The 26,730-nt window shown below is 41.2% G+C and overlaps 1 protein-coding gene across 4 annotated transcripts in view; it reads left to right on the top strand.

Annotated features, from left to right (window-relative positions):
* The window catches only part of enox2 (ecto-NOX disulfide-thiol exchanger 2), a 209,660-nt gene extending 183,219 nt beyond the window's left edge, over positions 1 to 26,441 (top strand). For all 4 annotated transcript variants that reach the window (XM_034208127.1, XM_034208125.1, XM_034208128.1 and 1 more), the window contains 7 exons: positions 3,524 to 3,638; positions 6,576 to 6,763; positions 8,700 to 8,840; positions 14,663 to 14,719; positions 15,482 to 15,587; positions 22,250 to 22,335; positions 25,661 to 26,441. In XM_034208127.1, coding sequence (XP_034064018.1) covers positions 3,524 to 3,638; positions 6,576 to 6,763; positions 8,700 to 8,840; positions 14,663 to 14,719; positions 15,482 to 15,587; positions 22,250 to 22,335; positions 25,661 to 25,792 — 825 coding nt within the window. In that variant the 3' untranslated portion in view covers positions 25,793 to 26,441. The remainder of the gene's footprint in view (positions 1 to 3,523; positions 3,639 to 6,575; positions 6,764 to 8,699; positions 8,841 to 14,662; positions 14,720 to 15,481; positions 15,588 to 22,249; positions 22,336 to 25,660) is intronic.
* Positions 26,442 to 26,730: the final 289 nt, after the last annotated feature.

Here is a 26,730-nt window from a genome sequence, read left to right as displayed (position 1 = left end):
GGGAGATTAAAAAAAACGTTGATTCAAGAACAAAACTCTGATATTAGATCAGTATACGAACGTCAAATATCCTGTTTGGATTGCTGTACGTAGCTGTCCAATATGGCACACCAAGCATCGCTAACACTCAGAGCTAACCTGTACTGGAGAGTGTATGTGTAAAAAAGCAGGAAATAAAAAAAGGAACTCACCTTGTAGTCAACATGCAAGACAAAAAACATTTCAGCTCCATACTGTTTCAGAAATAATCCTTGATGTGGTTTGGAACATGATATGGCGTTTAATCACGGCAGCATTAAGCTGTATCTGCCGGTAGAATTCTGAGCAGGCATTAGCTCCCCTTCCTCTATTTCTTTTTTTCAAGCTAAGGACCCAGAACATACAGTTCTCTAACAGGGCTGTATAGAGGGATATGAGGGATGTCTAAAATGCATGATCTGTTTGGTATTTTGAGCAAAACACGTCACAGACATGTTTTTTATATATCTGAGACCCATATGCCTAAAAATAGCATAATAGGAGACCTTTAATGTTTAATGTTACAATTAAAATATGCGCAAAATTGTCCCTAACCGGGAATATTTACCTTTTCCCTTCCAGTTTCGTTATTAGAAAGCTGGTCTTGAATTCAATTCCAAGTGGCATTAAAGAAAAGTCATAAATGTAACTTGCATTTAGCTGTATGAACCCTGTAAAATGAATGAAAATGTAGATTGAATTACATGCCAGCCAACATAATCAAAGTCACTGACTTGCTGGTGAACATAGCTGACCATTGAGCAACTAAAGAGACAGATATTTCCCCGAGATGTGAAATGGAAAAACCGACCTTGAAGAGAGTAAATATTGGACTGACCTTGACTTTCATTGATATGTAGGCCTAGGTGTCGTATTTACAGCATGGACTCCAAAAAAACAGGCATTGCAGGTATAAAGCTTCAGTAAACATGAAACAGCGGTTAACGGTTGCTGTATTGTTTTGTATACGTTTACATACAAAAACATCCATTAGAAAGTGATAACCCATAGAAAATGCAGCCCTGTTACACCACAGGCCCATTAACAGTTGCCTAAATCCACATCCAACAGTCTTGTCTGAGTCATGTTTCTAACCATTTGATGAAGAAGTAGTCCAATATGTATTCACCATTTTGGTTTGGTTCCCATCAACTACTGAAAAACTATTTGAGAATCTTGGCTTGCCTTGATGCTTGAATTTCCCCACCAGCGACTTGTTTACTTCAGCTCTCTGTCATTTACCGCTGGGCTGCTGGAGCACGCTCAGCCTGTCAGAGCTGGAAACCGCTGCCTTTGGTTTTATATGTGGGAGTAATAAGAGCTTCGGGACCCAGCCATACATTCTGTGTGAAGGTTAGAAAACCAAAAATAATGGGCTCAAAGTGTCAGAAAGCTGCATAGAGCTGCAGAGGTGGGTGCTAATTCCCAGGTACTGTCAGCACAACTGCTCATTATTTTACATTACAGGGTCTGATTTGATTCTAAATATAAATATTGCTCAAAGCAAGTTTATTCTCACATTGATCATAAAGGCTGCAGTGAAAATGACTGGCAGCCACTGGTCAGTGTAAAGAGCATAGGTAAGTAAGTGTTTCTCAGGGGGGTAGTTTATCATCAAACAGGCAGCCAGTTTCACTCTGTCGTATTGTATATGCAGTATGAATCTCAGGCCTGGAGGTGAAATATGGAGGAGCGGGCAGCGGCGTTGAGTAGCTGCAGAATCAGACAACAGCTGCCTCCCTCTATCAGTGTTTTTATGTACTGTGTGCGTGCTTGTTTGTCAGCAGTGGATGTGTGTCTGTGCACTGTGTAGTCCATACACACCACGTGGTTGTGTGTCTGCATGTGCTTGTGTGTGAAGAGCACCTGTTTGACCCCTGCCATGGACCCAGGCTGATAACGTCAGCTGACACATGGTTGTATGTTTGTTTACTCTTGCAGCTTCTTGCCCTCAGATTGTTTTTCAGTTTCATTGATAGAGAGCTTGTTTCTCTATCTCCTGGTGATATGTTTACAAGTGTCTTTTTTTTTTTTTTAATGAATCATGGGTGGCTATACTAAAGCTCTGAGGTTACTAACAATGAGTATGGTTGTATGGAGTCTTGTGATAGCTCAATCAGTGTAATAATAACAATAAATACTAGTTGGCTTATTGCTGACTAGCTCACCTTGCTATATAAGGTTACATGTGTTATTTATATTAGCCTGTAAATAGCTAATTCAATAGCCAGGAACAGGACATAACTCATTATCTTTTCATCAGTTTGTGTAGTCACAACATGTTCCTTAGAGATATCATGTAAGGGACATTTGAAGCATTAGCCCAACTTTCTCACTTCTATCTAGAGCTGTACAAATTAGTCAAATAGAGGATTTTGGACAGACAAAACTAAACATTTAAATACATTACCTTGATTTTTGGGAAACTAGGATGGGCATTTTCAACTGTTATAGACCAAACAATGAATCAATTCCTCGATAATAAGTAATCATTAGTTTCTGCCCTACTTCTTCAAGCCACCCATTTTTACATGGACGTTTGGCCCTGACTTCGATGTCCGTGGTCTTTCCGTGTTGCACCCTCTGAATGGAAAAGAGATTGATTGTGTGTCTCTTAACAGCATCGTTAGCTGTGCTCTCTATACTCCGGCTCCAGTGTCATACGACCTCTTGTTTTTTAATGGAGATACTGTGTACTGCAGTAGCTGAAACATCTGCTGACAACAGGGAAGGAAAGCTGAATGTTATTTAAAAACCCCCAGATACTCACCAACCGTATGTTCGTGGTTTGTCTGATAATGGTCTGTCTGCTGTGTGTAAAGCTTTACAAGGATTGTATTTGTCTTGCGTTTTACACAGACCTTGAGGGTTTGGTTTAATTTACAGCTAATTCAATTCAGCGTTTTGACCTTAATCTTTAAATAATTTTAAAACCTGCTTCTGGTTACTGATCTCCAGATGGATATAATCATTAGTAATTCTGCCTGTAAGGGGCAATTGTTGTATTTGGTTTTTACAGTTACAGCTATTGTGGGTTTCCAAATGTGGTTCTAAAACACTAACAGTAAACATAATGAACAGTATACACACAGTTAAGACACATTTAATTCTTTGTCGTCCTGAATCAGTGTCATCTGTTTCACTTTTTGGCAGAAGTTGTGGTTGCCAGTGTCACACACTGATCAAGTATTTTAGCTGTATGAATGTGAATGCTTTTCCCTAGTAACAAGAACAGCTAAGTAAAAAAAATGTGTCTGGCTATATTTGGGCAACCATCTGCCTTATGACTGTGCCAGAGGAAGAATTAAGCCCCAGCTCTGAGACCTTGTTTCGTACACACTCCTTTATTCTGCAGTGATCTGTTACAAATATTATTTACAATAACAACGACACCAATAAAGTTGCCTCATTGACGATCCTTCTTCCACTAGCATCTGTTAAAACGTGCATCTCCCATGAGTGTTTGCAAGTGCTGACCCGGCCCTCCATTGGTTGTGTTTTGCAGGAGATCAGGAACATGCACAGCGAACAGCTGATGGGTATACGGCGAGAGGAGGAGATGGAGATGTCGGACGATGACATGGAGGACCCCCCCGACAGCAAGGACTCTGAGGACTCAGGTATGCAAATGTTGTCGGTTCAACACTTCTGTCAACATCTCAGGCCAAGCAGTGATCCAGATCTTCAGAGGAGGCAGCTGTGTTTGACTGAAATGACAGTAATCATCCACCAAGCATCTGACAACTCTACATGAATAAAAAACAGATTCAAAGTACATCAAGATGCTGACACCACTCACACTTACTGAGTTGATGTTAAACATGACTACTTAATGACATCCAACCCAGTCCACCCTGGTTGTGTGTGTGTGTGTGTGTGTGTGTGTGTGTGTGTGTGTGTGTGTGTGTGTGTGTGTGTGTGTGTGTGTGTGTGTGTGTGTGTGTGTGTGTGTGTGTGTGTGTGTGTGTGTGTGTGTGTGTGTGTGTGTGTGTGTGTGTGTGTGTGTGTGTGTGTGTGTGTGTGTGTGTGTGTGTGTGTGTGTGTGTGTGTGTGTGTGTGTGTGTGTGTGTGTGTGTGTGTGTGTGTGTGTGTCAATCCACGCCTACCAGCTGCTATGTAATTTCAGATCGGGGTTCCGCTAAAGTGCCATCCTCAGATTTTCCCTCGAAGGAGCTTTGTTGTGTTTGCTGAAGCAACACAAACTGTGCTCCTAATCTCTGAACCCCCATTACAATAACCCATACATCTCGAGTAGTCGCAGGGGCAACATGCAGTAATCGTCACCGCTGCATGTAAGGCTGTTTCTCGTCTTGTGTTATGCTCTCTTCACAAACTCTCTTCTTGCCTTTTAATCAGTCTGATCTCTGCCATTTGCTAATATGACAGTTTCTGTAATCAGCATGCAAATATATGTAAATGCTGTCGTCGTCTCAGCCCCTTCTCTTTTGCAACCTTGCTATTTAGCTATCAGTAATTAGCATCGCTGTCAAAGAGCTGTCATTTGGCTTGATGCTGCAGCATTGGCTGAGGTGATAGGTGTTAATGTGACACTTCTCAGTATTTGTGTTAACAGGCTGACTGAAACACCCCATTTTTGCTCACTAACCTTTAAACAAAGGGGCTTGTTTACACGTCAACCGTGCCTGCTGCCAACACCTGTGTTATGACTGCAGCCTCTTAAAAAGTGAATCGATGCTATGCGACTGACTCATGCACAGAATATAAAGCAAAAGAACCGCTTGTATGCCTGACTGTTTGTCTGCAGGTGTGTGTGTGTGGACGTGCACACTCACGGATATCTGCAGGTCGATAGCGCTGCCTGTTCTGTAACAGAAAGAGAATTGCTCCAAATCTGGCCGAGCGTCTGACATCCCCTCACACCAAGTTGATGAGGCTCTCAGATCAATACTCTTCTCACCTCGAACCCTCATTTCGCTGGGAGAAAAAGCACACGCAAACGCAGTGTGAACACACACACACACACACACACACACACACACACACACACACACACACACACACACACACACACACACACACACACACACACACACACACACACACACACACACACAGCCAGCAAATGAGAGAGTTCATTAACACTGCCAATGGTCCTCCATGATAGACTGCAGGCAGCACACACACTCACTCACACGCACAGGATGGGTCTTATCTCCTCAGTCCAGTCAGAGTATTTCACTTTCCCAAAGAGCTTCCCCCCACAGCCCACAGGAGGAGAGCAAAGCTGATAAAACTGGACATCTCTGGAGCTGAGCAGGTCTCATACAATAGTAACTCTCCCTGTCTCCTCTCTTTGCTCAATAGGTCAGGTCAAATGTCCAGTAGAGAGCTATTGGACAGGACACTGGGATTATTACCGCTTTCAGTAGTTTATGTGACACCGAGTGAATAGTAAAATAACAATTTACAGAGAGCTTGTCAACATGGTTCCTTGGGCACTGTGAAGCTGACAATTGAGCGGCCCGACCAAGCAAGGAGGCAGAGGCAGAACGTCCAAAATACAACCCGGTGTGGGCATTTATTAAGTCAGGAACACATGACACACAGCCTCAATCCTGCTGTTTCTCCCTGACCACAGCCTGCAGCCACAAGGATCTCACACACACTATCTCCCAAACAGCAAAACGCCAGAGCCTAAATGCCCAACCCAATCAACCCAACAGGACACAGGTGAGGGGGGAGGAGACACCACAGAGCACCAGGTGCACACAATCAATGGCAACAGACATGGGAAAGGGGAACACATTTCACAATAAAATACAATAAACACTACATCAATCAATAATATAAACGGTATAAACATGTGCACATATGCAAGGCCCGAAGCCATCATTGACAAAGTTACCTTCGTCACAGGCACCTTGCAGGATTTAGCAACATCTGAATCGAAATCCGCTCCCGGTTGTGGGGTTGTTAGCTTTTGTGTGCAGGCCGCAGTCGATAGATTTGTGAAGGGGGAGAGAGCAGGAGGCTACACAAATGTTTTCTAATTTCCCAATTTAAAAGATTCTATAAAAACCATAGCCTGTTGTGGAAGGTTTGGGTGAGCTTACTAGAAAATATCCTAGTTTTCAGAGCAAGTTATTTGATTTAGAGTCATTTATAACTTGTGTCTTAGACCACATACCTGAAAATTGTGCTACAATATTGCAGATCATTAGAAACAATGGCCTGGGCGTCTCTGATCCCCTCAGTTCTTTCAAACAGATAAAGACAGGACCATTGCATGTTGTTGTTGTTTTAAAGGTGTTTGCTGTTATGGTTGCATTCAGTTCCCCAGAGCTGAGAAACATTAAAAAAAAACTATATTGGCGTAAAGAACAACATACATCATTAGCTTGTTTTACATTAATCAGAGAATGCACTGCTGCATGTAAACGGGAGGATTAGTGGAATAAGCATTTTGTATGTAAGCACCGTAGAAGGAATATTGCATATGTCGGTATAAGGGTTTAAACCAGAATGTTTTGTGTATGTTATACATAATAAACACCAACTCCCATACGGATTTCTGAACTTTATGTATGATTCTGCAGGTGTTTCCCAAGCGGAAGCCTTGAAGGAGGAGAACGACTCTCTGCGCTGCCAGCTGGACGCCTACAGGAACGAGGTGGAGCTGCTCAAACAGGAACAAGGCAAGAACCAACCAATGATCAGCGAGGAGGACAACACACGCTCTCAGCAGCTCAGCTTCCTGCAGCAGGCTCTGCAGGGCATGCAGAAGGTATACACACACACACACACACACACACACATTTGCCAATCATCTCTCCAACAATGAGTTTAATCTCTATTTCCTTCTTGTCGCTATTTAAGAACAAGGTCGCTCCGACCAGTCATTTATTCATGACCCTGCACTTTAAAAGTGAGTGCTGAGTGGAAAAGTAGAGCTGTCAGGAGAAGCTCATTTCTGAAGAGCTGCTAAAGTAATATATTCAGGTTTTCTTTGGTTAAAGGAAAGCTTATTTGCAGTTGGAATGGGTTTTACTCGGATTGGAGAGCTTTGATGCGAACAGTGCACAGATACTTCCTGGAACAAATCCAAAGCTATTTAACAATTTTAGGCGTGTATTAAAGGGAAGATTATAAAAACTATTGGATATTGTAAACATATATATTATTCAGTATATATTTTGGAGTTGCTGTATTAACGTTCATATATTATAACATTTATCAAGACTGAGCCAGGCATTCAATTGCTGACATAAATACATTTGAGAAAATAAGAACTTATGTAACTGGAAATTCAAAATGTAGTCACGTGAACAAACAATTATTCAAAAATAACTTTATAAAACATTTTTTAACGGTTTATTCAAATGAAAATGTCCCTAAATACTACAATGCATCTGTGCAACATGTCAGATTGTGTATGAAAAGATACGTGCAAGCACCTAAAAGACGCCACTGAGAAAATGTATGGATCATTTGGTATCACAGGACACATTTACTGCACACACAACTTGTCTTTAATCCACTACTAAACCTTCAGCTGTGCAGCTCTTGGGGAAACGATCGTACCACAACGTACATGTAGCATATGCTCTGATGTGTTCAATGCGATAACATGATCTTGCATAGGCAGATGGAAGGATTACAACTCCAACACGGACTATAAACCATGAAGTCGTTTTATAACATCCACACAGTTACGTTTCCTGTGCAAACTTCATCTGCTGACAGAGATCACGTGATTTTGGTCGCATTCATTTCTTTTTTCACTAAATCTTACATGATGGCCAACCTTTCCACCTTTTAAAAGAACAACCCTTATAGTGTCAAAAACGATTTAAAGCTCACTTTTAAAATACTGAAAAACGACTCAATTGAGCAATTCTGGAATGTGTCAAGTGCTAACTTAGCTATGTGTCACAGGTAATGGAAATTAAGATTGATTCATGTTAAGAAGAGAATCCATTATGACCCTGCTTACATAATGCTTACACAGAGTAATTACCTCTCCATCTTACATTTGTGAAAAGATTAGCTGAATAAATGAAATTCAAGACACTGAAACTGGATGTGTTGTGTCACGCAGACACACAAATTGCAATGAAGTATTAATAGCGTGTCCCGTCAACCCGTTTCCTCGTTTGTGAATTATAGTGCCCGTAACACATAGGAACGTGATGTGTTGCTTTACAGAGGAAAACTCCTGGCTGCAAACCCCCCACGACTCCCAGACTCTCGTTTTGTTGAAATTAACGCAGCGGGGGGGGGGGGAGGGGGGAGGGGAGGAGAATCTTTCATCTGTGTTAGGCAGACAACTGAGCTATCAAAGCTTTTTCACACACTAGTTCCTGTGTCAACCAAGGCAAGGATAAAGGACATCAAGAGAGAATGTGGTGTTTTATTAGCAAAGGATATGGGGAATATAATCCTCTTTCAACGCCTTTGAACAGTAGAGTATAAAACAGAATAATATACAATGATTGCTTTCTCTTTAAAAATGTTTATTGAAGGTATAATTCACGTCGGAGTGTAATTGCTTTCTAGAAGTTCTAATTGCCGATGTAGGGATTGCATGATAATAATAATAATAATAATAAATCAAATGGCTGATTGTTCCTCTGCTTTCAGTGCCGTACGAGGTTAACATTGTCACGGTTAGTTAGTTCACAGTAGCATTAATGGCTGACTGTTGTCCCTGTGTTTTGCAGCAACTGTTAAAAATGAGGGAAGAATTGAAAGAGCGGGAGGCAGAGCTGGAGAAGAGTGTGGAGGACAAGCAGCAGCTGAACAACCAAGTGCTGAACCTGAAGGAAGGCCTCCTGAACCTGCAAAACACCGACATAGTGCAGGTTAGTGTGAAGGAAAACACACTTTCTGTTATTATCTTGGTTTCCTCAAAATGAAAAAAAGGTTGTTTCCTTGTTATGCTTTAAGGCGAGACACGGAAGGCAAAAACATCGTTTTTCAAGTACTGGTCAATTTTGAGATTTTGTGCTATTTTGATTCCATAACATGTTTTCTTTCAGGCTTTTGGAAGGAAAACGTACAAAATACACATTTAAGTGTTTATTTTACTATAGTTTGTCTATTTGCGTCTGTAGATTTCTCCTAAATTCACCAAAAGTTAGCTTTCTAACGTAACATAAAGTACCGCGACCGCTGTGTGCACCATGTCAACAGAGGTATCGCTGGAAAGCTGTGTCTCTCCTGCACAATCTCATCGGATCCAAATATGGTCATTTCCTTTGTATCAGCAACCAATCGTGAAAGCACAAAGGGGTCTTAAACCAAGAAACAAAATCTCATTGGCTGGTGTCAATTTCTGACAACGTGATTCGTTCAGATGCGTCACGTGGTGTGCTAAAACACTTCCTGGTTAGCTTTCAGCTAGAAATTGAAATCTCAAAATGCCAAAAGAACGGCGAAAAAAAACGTTCACAGAGAAGACGACAACAATTGTCACTTGCACGAAGCAAGGTTATATAAAAAAAAAATGACCCTGAACATGAAATACCTTCACGGAGTGCGTCGATGCGCAAGCTGTCATCCAAAGAACAGGAGGGTTTAGCTAGCGCCTCACTGCAATCTTTAAAGGTCGTTTTCTCAAAATGAGTTTTTTCTCCTACTCTGAGTTCGAAATTTCAACTTCAGTAGCACGTACATACACCAAACCTTCCAGTTATATTCCTATCAATATTATGAAGGCTTTTACAGAAGGGTTTGTTCATATATAATTCATAGCCTGAATTATACAACATTGTATACCTAAAAACATGGCGAAAATGGATATTTTAGGGCTGTTGACAGTATTTTCTGATTTATGGAGTGATAAAAAGAGATATCCAATATCCCTTCTGTAAAAGCCTTTGATACTAATATGACTACAAAATGAAACAAGAATTTTGAATCTGGCTATATCCAAAGTTCAGATTTCGATTCCTGAAATGTGTTAAAATATGTGCACATTTAATGAGATAATGGATAATTTGCATATTTAAACATGCTATTTCAGAAAACTTGTAATACAAAAGACAATTGCCTTATTGTAAGTAATTAACTGGAGAAATTTCTAGCTGATACCTTTAAGTTAAAAAAATTACCCTCTTCACCTGGGGTGTCTCGCCTTAAATGAAAGTTAATTTCCTGGTCACCCTCTTGCTTCAAAGTGAACGCTATCTAATTTGCACTTTAATAGGAAAGAAATTAGTTCTAGATGAGTTTCAAAGCATGAGAGATATTGAAGAAATAAATCATCAATAAACAAAAGGGCGGATTGTGACAGTTGATATAGCTTTGCGTCGAGATAATGACGACACACTTATTTCAAAGCTCATCAGATTTCCCAAAACAGCCATTATGGCTTCATCTTTATGATTTCACCACGGCGGGAAGAGACAGTTTCTAACTTCAATCATTGTTCTGGTGTTCCCATTTTCCTCCCAGGGAGCTCAATTCTTTCTTTCTCAACAATCCATGCTTTCATTTCTAATTTCCCTCCAGAAATGTTTAATAATGCAACTTTAATATAATTTCCCTTCAATAAGCATATGGTATTGTACAATTATGCATTTCGTAAAAAAAAAACCTACTCTACCAATTATAATTTAAAGGCCTATTTGTTGTCCTTTGTGAGTAGTAAACGTATTTACTCCACAATTTTTAGTGTCCTATTAACGCTTGTTTTGCATTTTGCATAAAAACCTTCATTAACGTTTCACATCTTCACAAAGAGTTTCAAAATCACTGCAAGCTGGCTATATCCCTTCAGGCTTGTCTAATGGGACTTGTGGGTGTATTTTGTGTCCTATATAATATTAGACTGAGTATCTTTGAGATTTCAAGCGTTAGTCAAATCAGATGAAGGAACTTTATATTGTCAGCCTGGCCTCTGGGAAATTCTACAGGGCTTTTTTCACTGTTTTCTTGCATGGTATCGATAGAACGATTAATAATTAAAGTAATCTTCATCTTCTTAATAATGAAAATAATGGTTGGTTGCAGTGCTGTACATTGTTATTGTCCACTACATGGCTACATTGGCATGTAGTGAGGAAATTAGGCTTTCAACAACAATTTAAAATCATTGTTACTAGTTTGTTCCACACCAAAACGTTTTACTTATGTAATCAAAACATTGCCTAGTTCATTATTCAGGCTCGGTAATGTGAGAAGGAAAGACTACTGATAAAAAGTGAAAGACTAACTACGGCATTTCTTCGAAAAATCGAAAGTATACAAAAAACGAATTTGAAAAAAAGCATTCAACGATCATTTATCGCTTTTTGTTGTACTTATCGTTTTTTTTATTAAGTATAGATTGCTGGCCATGAATGAAAAACAAACAAACAAAAGTTTCGGCAGAACTGTAATCTCTGGTGCCTCCAGCGATTCCCATTCCCCTGGTGTCCCCATCTGTTCCATGCAACGCCCCGCTGTACAGCACGATAGTGAGTGCTCACTTTGGTGCATATCAGTGTCATCATGAGTCTGAACAGATGTAGTCAGTCTCAGGAAATACGCTCCAGGTGTAGGACATTTTTCCTCGGGCTCTTCTAGCATTAAGTCTTGCCGTTACAGCATGTAAACTCATCCAGGATAGGTTCACATGTTTTCATAAAACAGTCGTCTATATGAACATAGAAACATTGTTTGCTTGCTGTTATCATTCCTCCTGTTCATACTGAAAAGTGATGGATACCTTATTAAATTATGTAGGTGAAAAAAGACATTCTAAGTTTAAATGAGACTGCAGTTCATAACAGAAACACTGTCTTCTGAAACATAAAAGGTGTGTTCTGTATTTAAAGACTCCAAGATTGAAAGATATCCATTTGACTTGTGTAATTGCGGCTGCTGAAGAATCAAATTACCTGCAGACAAACGTAGGAATTTATTTTTGTTAATGTATTACAGCAAACAAGATCTTTGTCATATAGCCATGTGAGTTTAGTTTTAAGTTGGCCTAGAAAAAATGTGAACTTATCAGTGACTTTATAAGTCCAAAACATTCAATGCTATACCCGCTCCCCCCCAACGCACCCTCTGTTGGCTTTTGAATGAGTTTTTCTTACACATTTCTTGTTGCTGTGTTGAACAAAATAAGGACTGACGTGCTGGTGCAACAGCATGCTGTCTTGTATCGAAAGTGCAAATAATACAAAGCCTGCCACATAAATACAATAACAAAATATAATGTGTTTGTCTCACATCAAATTCAGAAACACAAATATATATCCATGCATTTTCCTTTAAATGTGTTTAAATGATGTTTCTCCTTTTAGTTAAAGTGTCCTCTCATCTAACTGCAACCACATATAAAGACCCAGAAGAAACCCATTCGTGTCCTAAGTGGAAACATATTGAGTACGGTTTACCACATTCAAATTGTTTCCTGAGTTTCCCCTTGCTGAGATGTTATGTGACATTGACAATCACGCACTCTCATTCCTGAACATTTTGTCCATTGGGCCACATCAGCACAGGCCAGGAGATCTCACGTTGATATCACCATGTGCTTACAGTACTGTAATAGTGTGATCCCCACATAGGGAGCTATAACCTGCACAAGACATTGCTCAGTTGTAAACCACGGGTGCTTTTACACAGGACCACATCATCAGTTAGAGCCACTCCTGCTACATTACTCATCCATCCCAACATCCCATTTGTTATTTGAGCGAACATGTTGTGCTTACGTTGAGGAATGTTTCTCCCAACAAAACCCTGTCTAAAATTGATTAGAGGCGAGCTGTTTTACCGCAAGACTACACTGCTAAATACATTGCAGCATGATGTACAATCTTCTAAAACAATTTCAACTTTCAAGGGTCATTTTTCTCTGTTAGACATGTCATGTTTACTAATGTTTCAGGTGTTGTCCCATATTCCCAGCATCCGAGTGCCAATGTCTGTTAATGTTCATTCAGGCTCGGTATAATGAGAGGAATGGCTGTCATTACAATGAGCCTCAGGTTCAATCGCCTATTAAATTGGATAATAATACAAGCGAGAAGATCTCAATCCACGTGGGGAGCTGCTCACCGCGTCGCCTGTTTGCTTCGAGGTGAACGAGCCGACTGCAGGTTTCAAATAACGCAGAGGAGAATTAGTCATTAGCTCAAATGTTTCTGCCGTCACATCAACCGGAGTGACAGGGTTGTCAATAGCGCGCTAATGGTGATGAGTTTGATTACAAATGTGCAGCCACAAAAGTGAGCCCTGGGAAATATGCTAATTAAACTTCTGCATGTGGGCATACATGAATCATGAGAGGCAGTCTCATTACAGGGAGAAAGAGAAATCAATTGTTGGGTGTCGGCTTGACTGAAGATTAGCAGTTACTTGGAGGTTATTTGTCATGTTGAAGAGATCTCCTCACGCTATTGGTTATTCTTCACCGGTCACAGACCCTGCCGTCACCCCGCAGTCACCACATATTACAGGTCGCTGAGGCCATTAACCGTATTACTATTATGATCACAACAAACGCCTCCATCGTCTTTTTTCCACATTAGTGGTAGAGCTGCCACTAATGATTATTTTCATGTTTGATTGATGTGTTGATTATCTTTCTGAATTCAACAGTGATTTAGTTTTGCATCTCTTCCAGGGGTATTTCCAGAGATGTGTTCAAAGAAAAGTGGTCAAAATTAGAAGATGTATTGAAATGTAGTCCCTAGTATAAGCTCCAAAAATGCAACCCAGCAGCATCCCTTTTTAGACACTTCTTGTCTGGTAAATGTACTCCCTGTTCTTCAAACCCGCAGTTTGTATTCAGGCTCCAAATGTCTTGAGCTCAAACGAAAATAATTCCAATGACATTTTCAGAAAGCTCCCTTCAGGGCCACTGAGAACGTTTTACAGCTGGTACAAGCAGTACTCTTCGCCACAATCAAACTGATGTTCATATGAAAAATGGGTGGGTGGCCCCTTTTTAATGGATCATTGAGTCTATAGAATGTCAGAAAACTGTGAAAAATACTCATCATAGTTCAAGTGTCTCTTTTGTCCAACCATCAGTCCAAAGCCCAGAGATATTCAAATGTAAATGTTAAAAAAAACATAAAAGCAACACAGGAGTGTGTGGAAGCTAGCGTTTACGGATTTTAATAAATACATAATAATTGTATAATATATTAATTTTCACACCTATAACTTTCAGCCACCACAGTCCAACTCCACATGGGCATGGCTCATATTTCCTTTTTTTACGTGAAGTAAAAGATTATAGAACCAAGTGAAATGGGTAAATATGTGTAAAATAAATGATTAAATCCAGTTTCTGTTATTGATAGACAGAGGATAGGCACAAAGACACATCCTGTCTATTGACTGGGTTCTGTGTAGGGTTACTTTAGCCCATAGGGTTAAAAGGTTGAGAACCACTTGTCTACTTGAACAATTGAGTAATAACCTGCACACTAATATATTCCCAGGAAATCACACAAAGTCTTTCCTTGTTACGCATTTTAATAGCAGAGTTAATTGTATCCACATGAAGTTCAGTGTCTTTGCCTTCCTTGTTCGTTCAAAATCAGCACATTTCTGCCCTAAAAATAAACAATTCCCGTGTTTGTCTGTTTTTGCACACCATGCTGTGCCCCCCGTCTGTCTACATTAGTGCTTAGCTTATTTCTCTGGCATTTCCTCACATGTTTCTAATGTGCCACAGTTGGAGAAGTCGCAGCAAGATGACAGAGGTGGCGAGGAGAACGCTAATCAAACCAGCGTAAGTGGAAAAAGCTTTAGCACTCCCCACCCCTCTGCAGATATTGTTTTGTGTCCTTACTCTCCCTTTTGTCCTCCTTTGACTTCCTCTCCCAGTGACATGACAGATAATTACAGGCCCATCCGGTTCACTGTAACTGGATTTGTCATTGAATAAATCACCCAGGCTCAACTGGGCTGGGAAATAAAGGAAGTCATGAAGTGAAAATGGTTTGTCTACACACCCACACAGTTGAGTGTTATGGATAGATTAAAAACGGAAAAAAGGCCACCAGGCATTCCACACCATGAGTGGAAAAAGTACTCACAACACTATGTAGGACAACAAACATACAAAAAGTCTTCTGTTATGCCTCCCCCATTTTTCTGCCAACTGTCAGCGATCTGAAACAAACAGCTTGATCACTTCCCTTCCTAGTCTCTACCTCCTGTCTCTTCATTTCCTCTTCTTACACCTCTCTTTTTTGGTTCTGTGTGTTTGAAAATCAGAAATATGACTGCTGGCAGATAAAAATCCCCCGCCTCATTATCCTCATCCTCATTGTCTCTCCGTATTAATGTGTTGGTGGTGAAACTTTCTGATGTGTTCATTCCCACTCCTGTTTGTATTTCTGTTACGTACCATGCATCGACTTTAGGTTAAGCTTGTTTATTTTCTCCTCAGCCACTGTTTGACTGTGGCTGAGGAGAAAATAAACAAGTTTAACCTAAAGTTAGCAGATTTATTGGAGGTAAATGTGTGTGTCTGTGTGTGTGTTTGCAGGAAGCCACAGTGTCAACAGTGGTGTCTTGCAGTCAGGAGAAGGAAGGACCTCAGGAGAAAAATCCACTGAGTCCTGTGAACTCTGAGAGGGAGGCTCTGCTCGTTGGTACGTTGAAACTCATCCTGCACTGCTAATATCACTTGAACATTATTAGTAGAAGTTGCAGATACGACATACGAGCAAGCACACAAGTGTTTTGTTATTAAGCCGTTTTAGGTATAGACCAGTTTAATGTTTTCCTGAGTTGTTCTGTGTGTTATTTGGTTAGTAGGGCTGGGCCATACTGAGAAAACCAAAGCACATCATATTTTAGACCAAATTAATGTAGTTATTTGGTTAACTGCAGGCACAGACGCACTGTTTGGAACTTACATTTAGGCTGAAAAGCACCTTCAAAGCTTTAGTAGGCTTAAAAATACATAATTGTATGTACGATCATCAAATGTCCAAAGGCAAAAGTGCTTGTATCTGCTGCATATTCACACATGGCTACTCTAGTTTTCCCCAGGCTGCACCCTACAACTTCACCAGGAGACTATGCTCCAATTCAAACACTGAGTAAGTGTTGAACAAATCAATGACTGGATGTGTCAGAACTTTCTCCAATTAAACAAAGATAAAACTGAGGTAATGGTTTTTGGAGCCAAGGCAGAACGTATAAAAGTTAGCGCTGAGCTTCAGTGTGCAATGTTCAAAACAACAGATAAAGCCAGAAATCTAGGTGTAGTCATGGACTCTGACCTGAGTTTCAACAGTCACATTAAAACAGTTACTAAATCAGCCTACTATCACCTAAAGAATATATCTAGGATCAAAAGACTAATGTCACAGCAGGATTTGGAAAAACTTGTCCATGCTTTTATCTTCAGTAGACTGGACTACTGTAATGGTGTCTTCACAGGTCTCACTAAAAAATCTATTAGAAAGCTGCAGCTGATTCAGAACGCCGCTGCTCGAGTCCTCACTAACACTAAGAAAGTGGATCACATCACTCCTGTTCTGAAGTCTTTACACTGGCTTCCTGTGTGTCAAAGAATAGATTTCAAAATACTGCTGCTGGTTTATAAAGCACTGAATGGTTTAGGCCCAAAATACATTTCTGACCTCCTGCTAAATTATGAACCATCCAGATCTCTCAGGTCTTCAGGGACTGGTCAGCTTCCTGTCCCCAGAGTCAGAACTAAACATGGTAAAGCAGCATTCAGTTATTATGCTCCAAATATCTGGAACAAACTCCCAGAAACCTGCAGGTCCGCTGCAACTCTGACTACTTTTAAATCCAGACTAAAGACTTTTCTTTTTGTCGCTGCTTTTAATTGAACTATTCACATCTTAAACTGCACTGTAACTTTTATCCATGTATTTTTTCTTTTAATGTTTATTTTATTAGCTTTTCTTTTTAATGACTGATTTAAAATGCCATTTTCTTAATGTCTTTCATTTTTTGTAAAGCACTTTGAATTGCCTTGTGTTGAAAAGTGCTATATAAATAAACTTGCCTTGCCTTGCCTTACAACCTCTCTATTAGAAAACTGTGGCTCCAGGCTATCTTTGATCCCACCAGTCTGAACACCACACTCTGCTGCCATATTAGTCACTCATATTAATAACAAAATGTTATCGTTTCACACAGGATAACAGGATTTTGATTTTGCTCTTATATTCTTCTAGGGGAGAGGTATATAATTGAAATCGGATAAACCTGATTCTGGTTTTTTGGCGGTGGTTTCTGTGGTTGCCATGGTCACACTGAAAGTTAAAAAAAAATGTATGTCCTCTCCTTGCTGCAGCAGGTCTGTCATTGGGAAAACAATGCAGGTGGCAGCGGCAACCTCTCTGTCTGAAGAGCAGCCCCCCCTTTGCATTCATGGTGTGGCACCTGCACACTCCAGGTGACAGGAGCAGTTGAGTGCAGAGTAAACAAAGAAAGCATGACAGTGAGGGTAAAAACAGGCTTAATTGCAACCAATTGCACATCAATAAAGTGGCCATTATTGTAAGATAGTTGTAGAAAAAGGTTATAATTATTGCTGACCACCTCCAGTGTCCCCATCTAAGTGTTCAGGTTTCATCATTGTATTTAGTGTCTACTGTGACATTATTCCATGCTTTAATGTTCAAAAAGCTCTTTATTTGTCTCATACTGCCTGTGCTGCAGCACCTCTTCTCCCCCTCTGTCTGAAACCAGAGCCCAGTCGGCTCTGATTGGTTAGCTGGCCGGCTCTGTTCTGATTGGTCAACCTCTTGGAGATGTCCCATCCCTTAGCACAGAGGTGCCCAGTACGTCGACCGCGGTGGCAATGCTGGTAGATCGCGAGTCATTCATAAAAATTAAAAATCCAGCTCCATTAAAATAGACAAAACGGTTTGATCCCTCCTCCCTTGGCCTCCCTGCCACTTAATTCGAGATGGGTCTGGCTGCAGACCGTTGCAAGGAGGCGGATCGTATAGGGGCGGATCGTATGGGGGCGTTTCCTAACTTTTTTTATCCAATAGAAGAATGACACTCAGCAGAAATACATACTGTAGGTGGCAGTAATGCAATTTAAGGGATTCCAGCTGCTTTTATAAATCCTCGCAGAATAAGTCATTCGTTCTTTCACGATGGCCGAACAACAAGTTGAAACAGCGGTAATAGTATTTTCCAGAGATGCATGTTTATATTTATTGTAATGTCATTTTTCTTAACACACAATTGTCTCGTTATCAAAGTACACCATCGACTGTCCAACCTCGTTAAGCGTTAATAAAGTAAATAATAGTTGTATGTGGTAAAAATGTTTGTGGTATTAAATGCTAACTTAGCATGATGCTATAAACACGTTTGCCTATAGTCCCGTTTGCAACCAGGCCTACTCTACTGTTGTAATAATGTTAAGCTTAGATAGGTCAATAGATTATCAGGCTCGGTAACAATACTGATTTGTGTTACCAAAGCTGATCATCTAATTCAGGGGTGGGGAATCTCCGGCCCCCGGGCCGTATACGGCCCGCGAGACCATTTGGTTTGGCCCTCGAGGTAATTTATAAACACGCAAAAAAATTAAAGTTATCTAGACCGCATAATAATTAAACAACCGAGTGCCTGTTTTTCCTGGCAACGGTCATGGTCCTTGAACACAACACGAGCCTAACGTGTCATCACGTGGTATATGTCTCGTCTGACAGGGGTGCAGTGCTGACGGAGAGCACCAGAACGCCGCTCCGGGACTTCAAAAAAATTGCAGTACCCATAAGTCCGTAGGCTACACATGCTGCAGTTTTTGCGTGGCTGTGTCTTAGTTGTAAGCCCAGTGGCGATCTGTTCATCTGTCATTCTGATCATACAGTCAATAACTTTATTATTAGCATCTGGTTAGCTAGCTATGCTAACAAATATAAGAAGCTTTTTCTCCAACCAGTGAGGTAAAGGCACATCTTTATATGATCATTATAGTTATCAAAAAACAAGATAATAAAGTAAACAGGTATAAAATACTATATGACAGTAAAAAAAAGTTGTTATTAATAAACAAGAATACAGTTTGAAAGGAGAGGGATTTGTAAAATATCCATAAAGAAAAAGTAAATCTGCTTACAGTTCTGTTTCATATGGGTGTTGAGAGATGTTTCCATAGATCTCTTCATTTTGCTCCCAAAGTGCACCAGATTGATGCTTTCAACTTCAATATTTAAAAAAAATCTTCCCGGGGGAGCAAGCCCCCGGACCCCCCTAGAGGAGGTTAGGTCCCCCCCACTTAAATCATGTCCATGGATAGGAAACTAAATACATTTGCACACATCTTGTGTCTATATCTTTCTGTTTGGTGGTCATGCCACAACCGTGCACGTGAATGCATGCGCGAGTCATGGCAAGATATCTGGATTAAGAGGTTGCTTTTTTTTTGCACAGCATGAAAGAAAGGCCAAATGAATGTGCTGTGATTTTTAAGCAGAGGTCAATCATTTGTACGGCCCTCGGAGGATGTTGAAAAAATTGAAATGGCCCTTGAGAGGAAAAAGGTTCCCCACCCCTGCTCTAATGCTTAATTCAGGAGTTTACTTGATTGACAGAAAAAGCGACCTATCGCTTTCCAGTATGTTAACCCAGAATGCAAAGCGATACAAAATCAGTCAAGTGCCGGGAAAACTCAAATTAAGTTAAAGAGACAAACAAAAAAATGAGTGCGGGACCGAGCAAAAAGCTAAAAACATACCACTTCCACCCAGAATGGGAGGAAGAATATTTTGTTGTGATGTCACATTCAAAGGTTATTTGCCTTATTTGTAAAGCAAGCGTCGCTCTGCCAAAGAAAGGTAACGTGGAGAGGCATTATCGGAGTGTTCACAAGGCATATGACAGCGACTTCCCTCCGAGTAGCGAGTTGAGAAAGAGAAAGGTGTATTATTGCTACACAAACATTATCTCGCAGTCTTAGTGTCGCCAACTCGTTTCTAACATGCAAAAAGACAAAAAAAATGCGTCTATGGTCGGTGTATTTTTTATCTTTCCAATCGAGACGAGATCTCTCTCTCCCGTCTGTGTGCGAGGGGGGCGGGGCAGTTTACACACACGCAGCTGCTACATGCAGCAACACACGACAGGGATGGCGGAGAGAAGCGCTCCAAGATGGGGTTAAATGTTACCCGTTTGAGGTGGACAATGCTCGTTGCCAAGAGTGTTTAGCATGTAAGGGCGGTAACACGAGCAATTTGTCCAAACATTTAGCAAAAGTGCACCACATTCAGAATTCAAATTAGTCGTTTGTTGCAGCCCTATTATCCCATGTATAAATAAAACGTGTTATTCAGCAACCCTTGCCATTTGGGATTTTATTTTTGGTTGGTAGACCTCGGTGAGCTGGTCATTTCAAAAGTAGCTCACCAGCCAAACAATTGTGGGCACCCCTGCCTTAGCACATGGGTCGGCAACAGGCGGCCCACGGGCCAGCAATAATATTTGGCCCGGAAAATTGGCTTTGTTTTGAAAGAAAAGTTTTGGCTCATCGGACATTTATGAGAGAAAATCCCTAATATCCGAGTGCAAGTGAATGCAGCACAAGACGCCTTGTAACCCCCTGGCGCGAGCATGGAAATGTGATTGTCATTTGAACGGGACGGCGCAAAACGAGAAGCATTCGGTCTACAACAGAGACTGTCAGCACTGATTCTAAACGCACTAAAGCTTTGGATCTTAATACGTTTGTGAGCAGGGGCGGACTGGCCATCTGTAGAATCTGGAAAATCACAGAACGGCCGGTCGTCAAGGGCCGGCTCGGTTCGCTGACGGCCGGCACCGCAGGCTCTAAAAGGCCAAACTTACTTGCCGACCCCTGCCTTAGCAAATCACATGCAATGTGTTCGAGCGCTAGCCAATAGAAGAGGAAGTGTTTCATAGTGATTTTAGCCTTTGCAGACCATTTACATGCACACAAACCTATATAACACACTACAGCAAAGGAAAAACCAAAAAGCATAATTGGCCCTCTTTAAGTAATTGACACTCCAGAGACCTGGAGGCAGGAAGTATTTCAGTGTAGGGTTATTGTTTGGTTTCTTGGGCTGCAGGCATTGTGCTTGAAGTGTAGAGAGGCAATCCAACATTCACAGAACAGTTGGAGGGGGGGGTCAGAGGGGGCTTGCAGCTAAGGTTTGCCCAAGGCACTGCAGCAAGTCAGCATGGCCATGGCATTGTTGAAAAACTGGCAGCAGGTGTGAACGCTCTACATTCTTCAGGTGCCTTCAGAAATGGCACAACTGCATACAGAGTCAGGAGAAATACTCCGAGCTTTGCTCTAACTGAAGCAATTTATTTCTAGGGTGAAATCTCAACTATTGCTGTTGATAAAGAGTTATACTTTTGCATCATAGTGCCACGAATCATCTTCCGTTTCCCATCATCAGATCAAGACAAATGTTATAGTCACAATTGGCATTGTATCCATAGTGGTAAGAATCAGAGCAGTACTTAAAGGAGGGAATATGGTGTAAAATAAGGGGGACAATTGGAGTTCCTGTTGAGCATTACAAAAATGTAAATCAACTTTTTCTAATGTTTGATAATAAATCTGAGCCTTTGCACTGACTTTCACTCTAAATCACCCACATGCTGTGTGTGCAGATTGCTAGATAAAAGCAAACGTCTTTATTATTACTTGGCGAACATGCTCATTGGCTCTTTGAACGCAGACAGCCAAACCATTACAGTGGGCGAATCATGCAAATACATCATCATGAAGTTCTGCTTGGTATTGTATTTGAATGGACCATTAAACTCCCAGCCAGTCTCTTATTCATCATCAGTGCAGCAGCCCCAGTCTAGTACTTTGTTTGTTTTCAAGCTTCGTCTGACCTCCTGCAGGTGGCAAAAATGAAACCTTGAAGTAGCAATTTCCTCTTAAAAGTCTCAAGTGATTGAGGTATTGTTGCTCCAGTGTCGGAGGCAGATAGAATGTCCGTTTCGATTCGCTATAGGTGCTTAGTAAGCAGAGGTGGGGGGATTATCAGTCTGCTGTCTGTGCGCTGATAGCAGATGGTTTGTTTGAGCTGAGTCTGGCTTTGATTAGAGACAACGACATCAAAGCTGTCATTAAACACTCCCTCTGATCTGGAGCCACGATATACAAGAGGCTCTTAACAGTGTGGGGACTCTGGGAGAAGCCACTGGAAGCTCCTGTTAGACTCAGAGAAGGAGCACATTATCTGGCAGTTTGTCAATGTTCAACAGGTGACAGTAGCTGGAGGAATGTGACTTCTTTCTCATCTCTGCATTGTTTTTTCTCCTCCAGGGATCATTGCAACGTTCCTGCACGTCCACCCGTTCGGAGCCAGCATCGAGTACATCTGTTCCTACCTGCAGCGCTTGGACACCAAGGTAAAATAATCCAAACTGTGGGAAAAATTAGCAGAGCCTGGCCTCAGCTGCAATCTAGAGTAGATCCACCCAAACAGACAGTTTGTCAGCCCCCCCCCCCACCGGGCTGACATACGGGCCTGCAGAGTGCCAGGGTCCCGCTGCGCACGGAGACACACGGCCCCTCAGTGAGAGAGCTTCCTAATGCGCTCTATAGAAATGGACGCTTTTGGAGGATTTGTCTTGAGGGGAGGCCCAGGCACTTAAAAGAAAGAGATTGACATTTTGGAGAGAAGTATTTATTTTCTCATCCACAATCTCTGCCGAAATGTCAAAGTATCTCTGAAACAGTCAGGATAGGATAGGCTACATGCAGATGTGAGCTCATTGAGGCTTTTGCAGCAGACGCCTGAATAGGGATGTGTTCGGGAAAATACCCAGCTTCTTTAGTTCGAATGCAAATGTTCAAGCCTTCTTGTTAGCAAAGAGCGATAGAAACATAAAAGTTGCAGCCACTGCTTGCTGGTTAAAATGAAGCTTTATTTTTGTAACGGCTAAACTAAGGTTCACTGCAGCTGGTGTCGAGATTCAGCCATAGTTTGTAAGTGGAAAAAAAACATAATTTCATACCTCCACTGTGTGTTAGCCAGTGGATTGTGTGTTTTCTTAGTTTAGAGCAGTGCTTCTCAAAGTGTGGTCCGCGGACCACTGGTGGTCCGTGAGCGCCCCCTAGTGGTCCGTGAGTATATTGATAACATTTCACATTTGAAATAAATTAATTAATTAAAGTTTTCCGCACTCTAGCGGAAATATCTCCGCAATGGAGCGAGCTTAAGTATCGATTGCATGATATAGCCCAGCGCAACACCTTCATCACACATGTTGCCACTTGTTTGTATCATTTTCAGGCGATTTGTAATCTATTCTAGAAAAACGATGTGTTTTTGGATATTTGTGGAGTTAGGTGGTCCGCGAGTGTTTTTTTATTGGTTAAGTGGTCCTTGGTATGAAAAAGTTTGAGAAACACTGGTTTAGAGGGACGAGCAGAATGAGTTTAGTACTGGATTTGAATTTAATACAAATTGTATTTAACAGCTAGGAAACAATCATAGAGAAAAAGACAGTCATACAAAAACACAGCATCAAAAATAACGAGACATCTCTCATTATCCGTTTGGTCAGAAGTAGAATCTTCAAAAACTTCTGCTGCAATTTCTCTAACTTTTTTATCCATATGGCTAGCCGTATCTGGCTAGTTGTGTGATTTCCCTCAATGCGGGAACATATTAAAACTAGATCCTTGATTTCCACTCTGTCTGGCGAAGGAAAGCTATTTTATCCCCGTCTTTCTGGGGAGGCACACTATTCCACACCTATTGCCGCTCTCCACTGCCACTTACACAAGGCTTTCAAAAGGCCAACATTCAATGTCACCTCCAGAAGGTACCATAGATTAAAAGCCATTTCTTCCCTCCGCCCCTACGTGGAGACCGTCAGAAAAAATGGCAAAGTCACCAGCCACACACAAGCAGAATAAACATTTTATCCTTCAGATTAGAACATACCTAAACTTACTCATTACTTTGTAAAAATGTTTAAAAACCTTCTCCAAAAGTTTGCCCTTAGAAATTTCTGTTCACTATTGCAGCTCTTTGAATATGCTCATCATCACCCTGACTCATTCTCACACATGCAACGATAAATAAGTGTGACGTCTCCTCTCATGCCTTTTGGTGTTTTTGTTGTCTAGTGCAAGTGTGTGTTCATGTCTTGCTGCGTGTGTGTGTGTGTGTGTGTGTGTGTGTGTGTGTGCGTACGCCCACGCCCACGCCCACGCCTGTCTGTCTGTGTGCGTACCAGTTTGCCAGCACCTGTGCATCTGTTATTCTCACATCGACTTTCCGCTACACACATCAAGCAGAGTTTTGTCAATATCACTGACGAGACTCTCCACCAACAAGCCGCTCCTCTGTGCTTATCTAGCGGCTCCACACACAGCTCCATTGTCTGTGGTGTCACATCGCTCCTATCTCCATGATGGACCTGAATGCATCCTGACATCAGCACAGGGTTAGAACAACGTTGTTTATTAATACAAAACCGTGTGGGTCCTCTACAGTGGATTGTCTTCGTCACCTCGATATATCAGATTAGTCAGGTAGCTGCTATATCGTCACACTATAAATGTACTTGCACTATGATTCTGTGATTGCAGTGGAGGTGTGAGAAGAGAGGCGCTGCGTAAAGGAATAAAGGGTGGATGTATGAGCAATTTCCAGTTTGTTATAGCATCAAAAATGATGAAGCCTATTTCATAGCAACATCCCCTCCGTACTTTTTTCTGTAAAGTTTGTGTTCATTGCAGAAATTCAAAGTAGCCTAAGGCTTTTGGAAAAAAGTTACGCCTGCATCCGAATAACAAACACAGATTTATGCAAATGAAACTCATCTCAGCTGGACCTTCCTATGATAGAAATACAAAAAATCAATCAAATGTTACCAGCACCATGTTTTATATTATTAGACTTCATGACGATGAATAAAGAACTTGTATCACACATTAAATACATTACTTGTAAATTAGTAGGCGTCACTCTTTTCATCAATCAATAAAATACATCTTACTTTTTTGTGACTTGGCATAAAGAGTTTACAGACTACCGACAGACCTTTTTCTTATTTTAATGCTTGAAACGTTTATATACATCTCTACACAACATTGGGTTATTCTTTATTATCACAAAAGTATCTGATCAAACAGGAGTGGTTTGCGGAAGTGACTTGTTTAGAGTCTACGGTGCTACTTTGTCTGGAGCTTTTATAACAGCCAGTCAAAATACTTAATTCATTGAAGCTTAAGGTTTTTCCAGAGTCCATTCAAATATTATCATTGTGGTTCCGTCAAAAACAAGCTTCAAAGTTCAAGGCGGATGAAAATGAAACCCTGCATCAGCAGCCAGCAGAAAGCCAGTCACTGGTGGCTGCCGCAGACTGTCCGTCACTTCAAAGGTTTGATTGGCATTCATACAAAATCAAGTGAGAGAGTTATGTTTCCAAACCCTCAGATAAAACGGCAACTTGGAGATGGATGTAGAAAGACTGTGTGTGTCGTCTCTGTTAATGTGGATTTAATAACGTGTGTGTGTGTGTGTGTGTGTGTGTGTGTGTGGTGTGTGTGTGTGTGTGTGTGTGTGTGTGTGTGTGTGGTGTGTGTGTGTGTGTGTGTGTGTGTGTGTGTGTGTGTGTGTGTGTGTGTGTGTGGTGTGTGTGTGTGGTGTGTGTGTGTGTGTGTGTGTGTGTGTGTGTGTGTGTGTGTGTGTGTGTGTGTGTGTGTGTGTGTCCGCAGATCAACACCAGTGAAGTGGAGGCTCTTCTCTCTCGACTGCCCTGCACCTTCAGGCAGGAGCTGAGCGGAGTCGGAGCGAGTCTGGAGAAACGCTGGAGCTTCTGCGGCTTCCAGGGCATCAAGAGCACATAAACTCTGCCGGAGACGCTTCTGGGACGAGGAAGAAACGACAGACAACATTGGGACACTGTAGAGACATGAAAGACACAGTTTAAAACCCAAAAATATCAAAGACTGTACCTGTACAAGGACACAGAAGACTGAGCACACTGGAGGGAATGTTACACCAACATTTCACTGACTCTGTAGGTGGCAGAGACGTGACAAAGCATCCCAGTATCAGAATGATGCTTCAAATCACATGGCTAAGTCTTCATGAGAGTGAACTCTGTGTCTGCTACCATATTTCTAGACCAAATGACTGTCTAGGAGTGACAGAAGACCACCGATTCCCACAGTCACTGGATTAATATGTAGTTATCGCCAACACGAGCGGATAATTGTGATTTCTGAGCCCGTGGGGGGGGGCTCTGTATGGTGTCAGTGTGCGCCAGGACTACAGGGCTAACCGAGGCGGCAGATCAGGGTCAAACCGAACACTCTGGTCTCCATCTCTCCCCTTTTTGCTGTTCCTTGTTTGTAAAATAGATCTAAAATGGATATATTTCTTCATTTTCTGTAAAGGCTGTTAACAGTTGCATAGAATCATTTGTTGTAATACACTGTAAATGCTTGGATGATATTTTTGATTATAAAAACACACATTTGAGTATATAAAAAAGGTTGTGTTAATTTTGTTTGAGTATCACATACTCAGAGGCTGCTGTAAAATAATTGTGTATGTTTCTGGTGCAGGTTTACAAACATCTTTAATCCTGCCAACCTTTGCTATTAATCGTGAAAGCCAGACACAAAAGCACCTGCACCGAGATAAGTGGTCCACATTTAACTTTTGTTTCCATTCTTGCTTGAAGGACATCATCTTTTATGATGTCTACCTGTTTTTGTTCCTGCAATAGCTGCACTCAAGGCTAGGTTTAAAAACTTACATAAGGGCATTTCTGTCTTTG

Source organism: Gymnodraco acuticeps, unplaced genomic scaffold, assembly GCF_902827175.1.
Source record: "Gymnodraco acuticeps unplaced genomic scaffold, fGymAcu1.1, whole genome shotgun sequence".
In the NCBI taxonomy this organism is placed as follows: domain Eukaryota; kingdom Metazoa; phylum Chordata; class Actinopteri; order Perciformes; family Bathydraconidae; genus Gymnodraco; species Gymnodraco acuticeps.
Note: the sequence above shows the minus strand (reverse complement) of the source record. Positions and strands in the feature narration are given on the sequence as shown.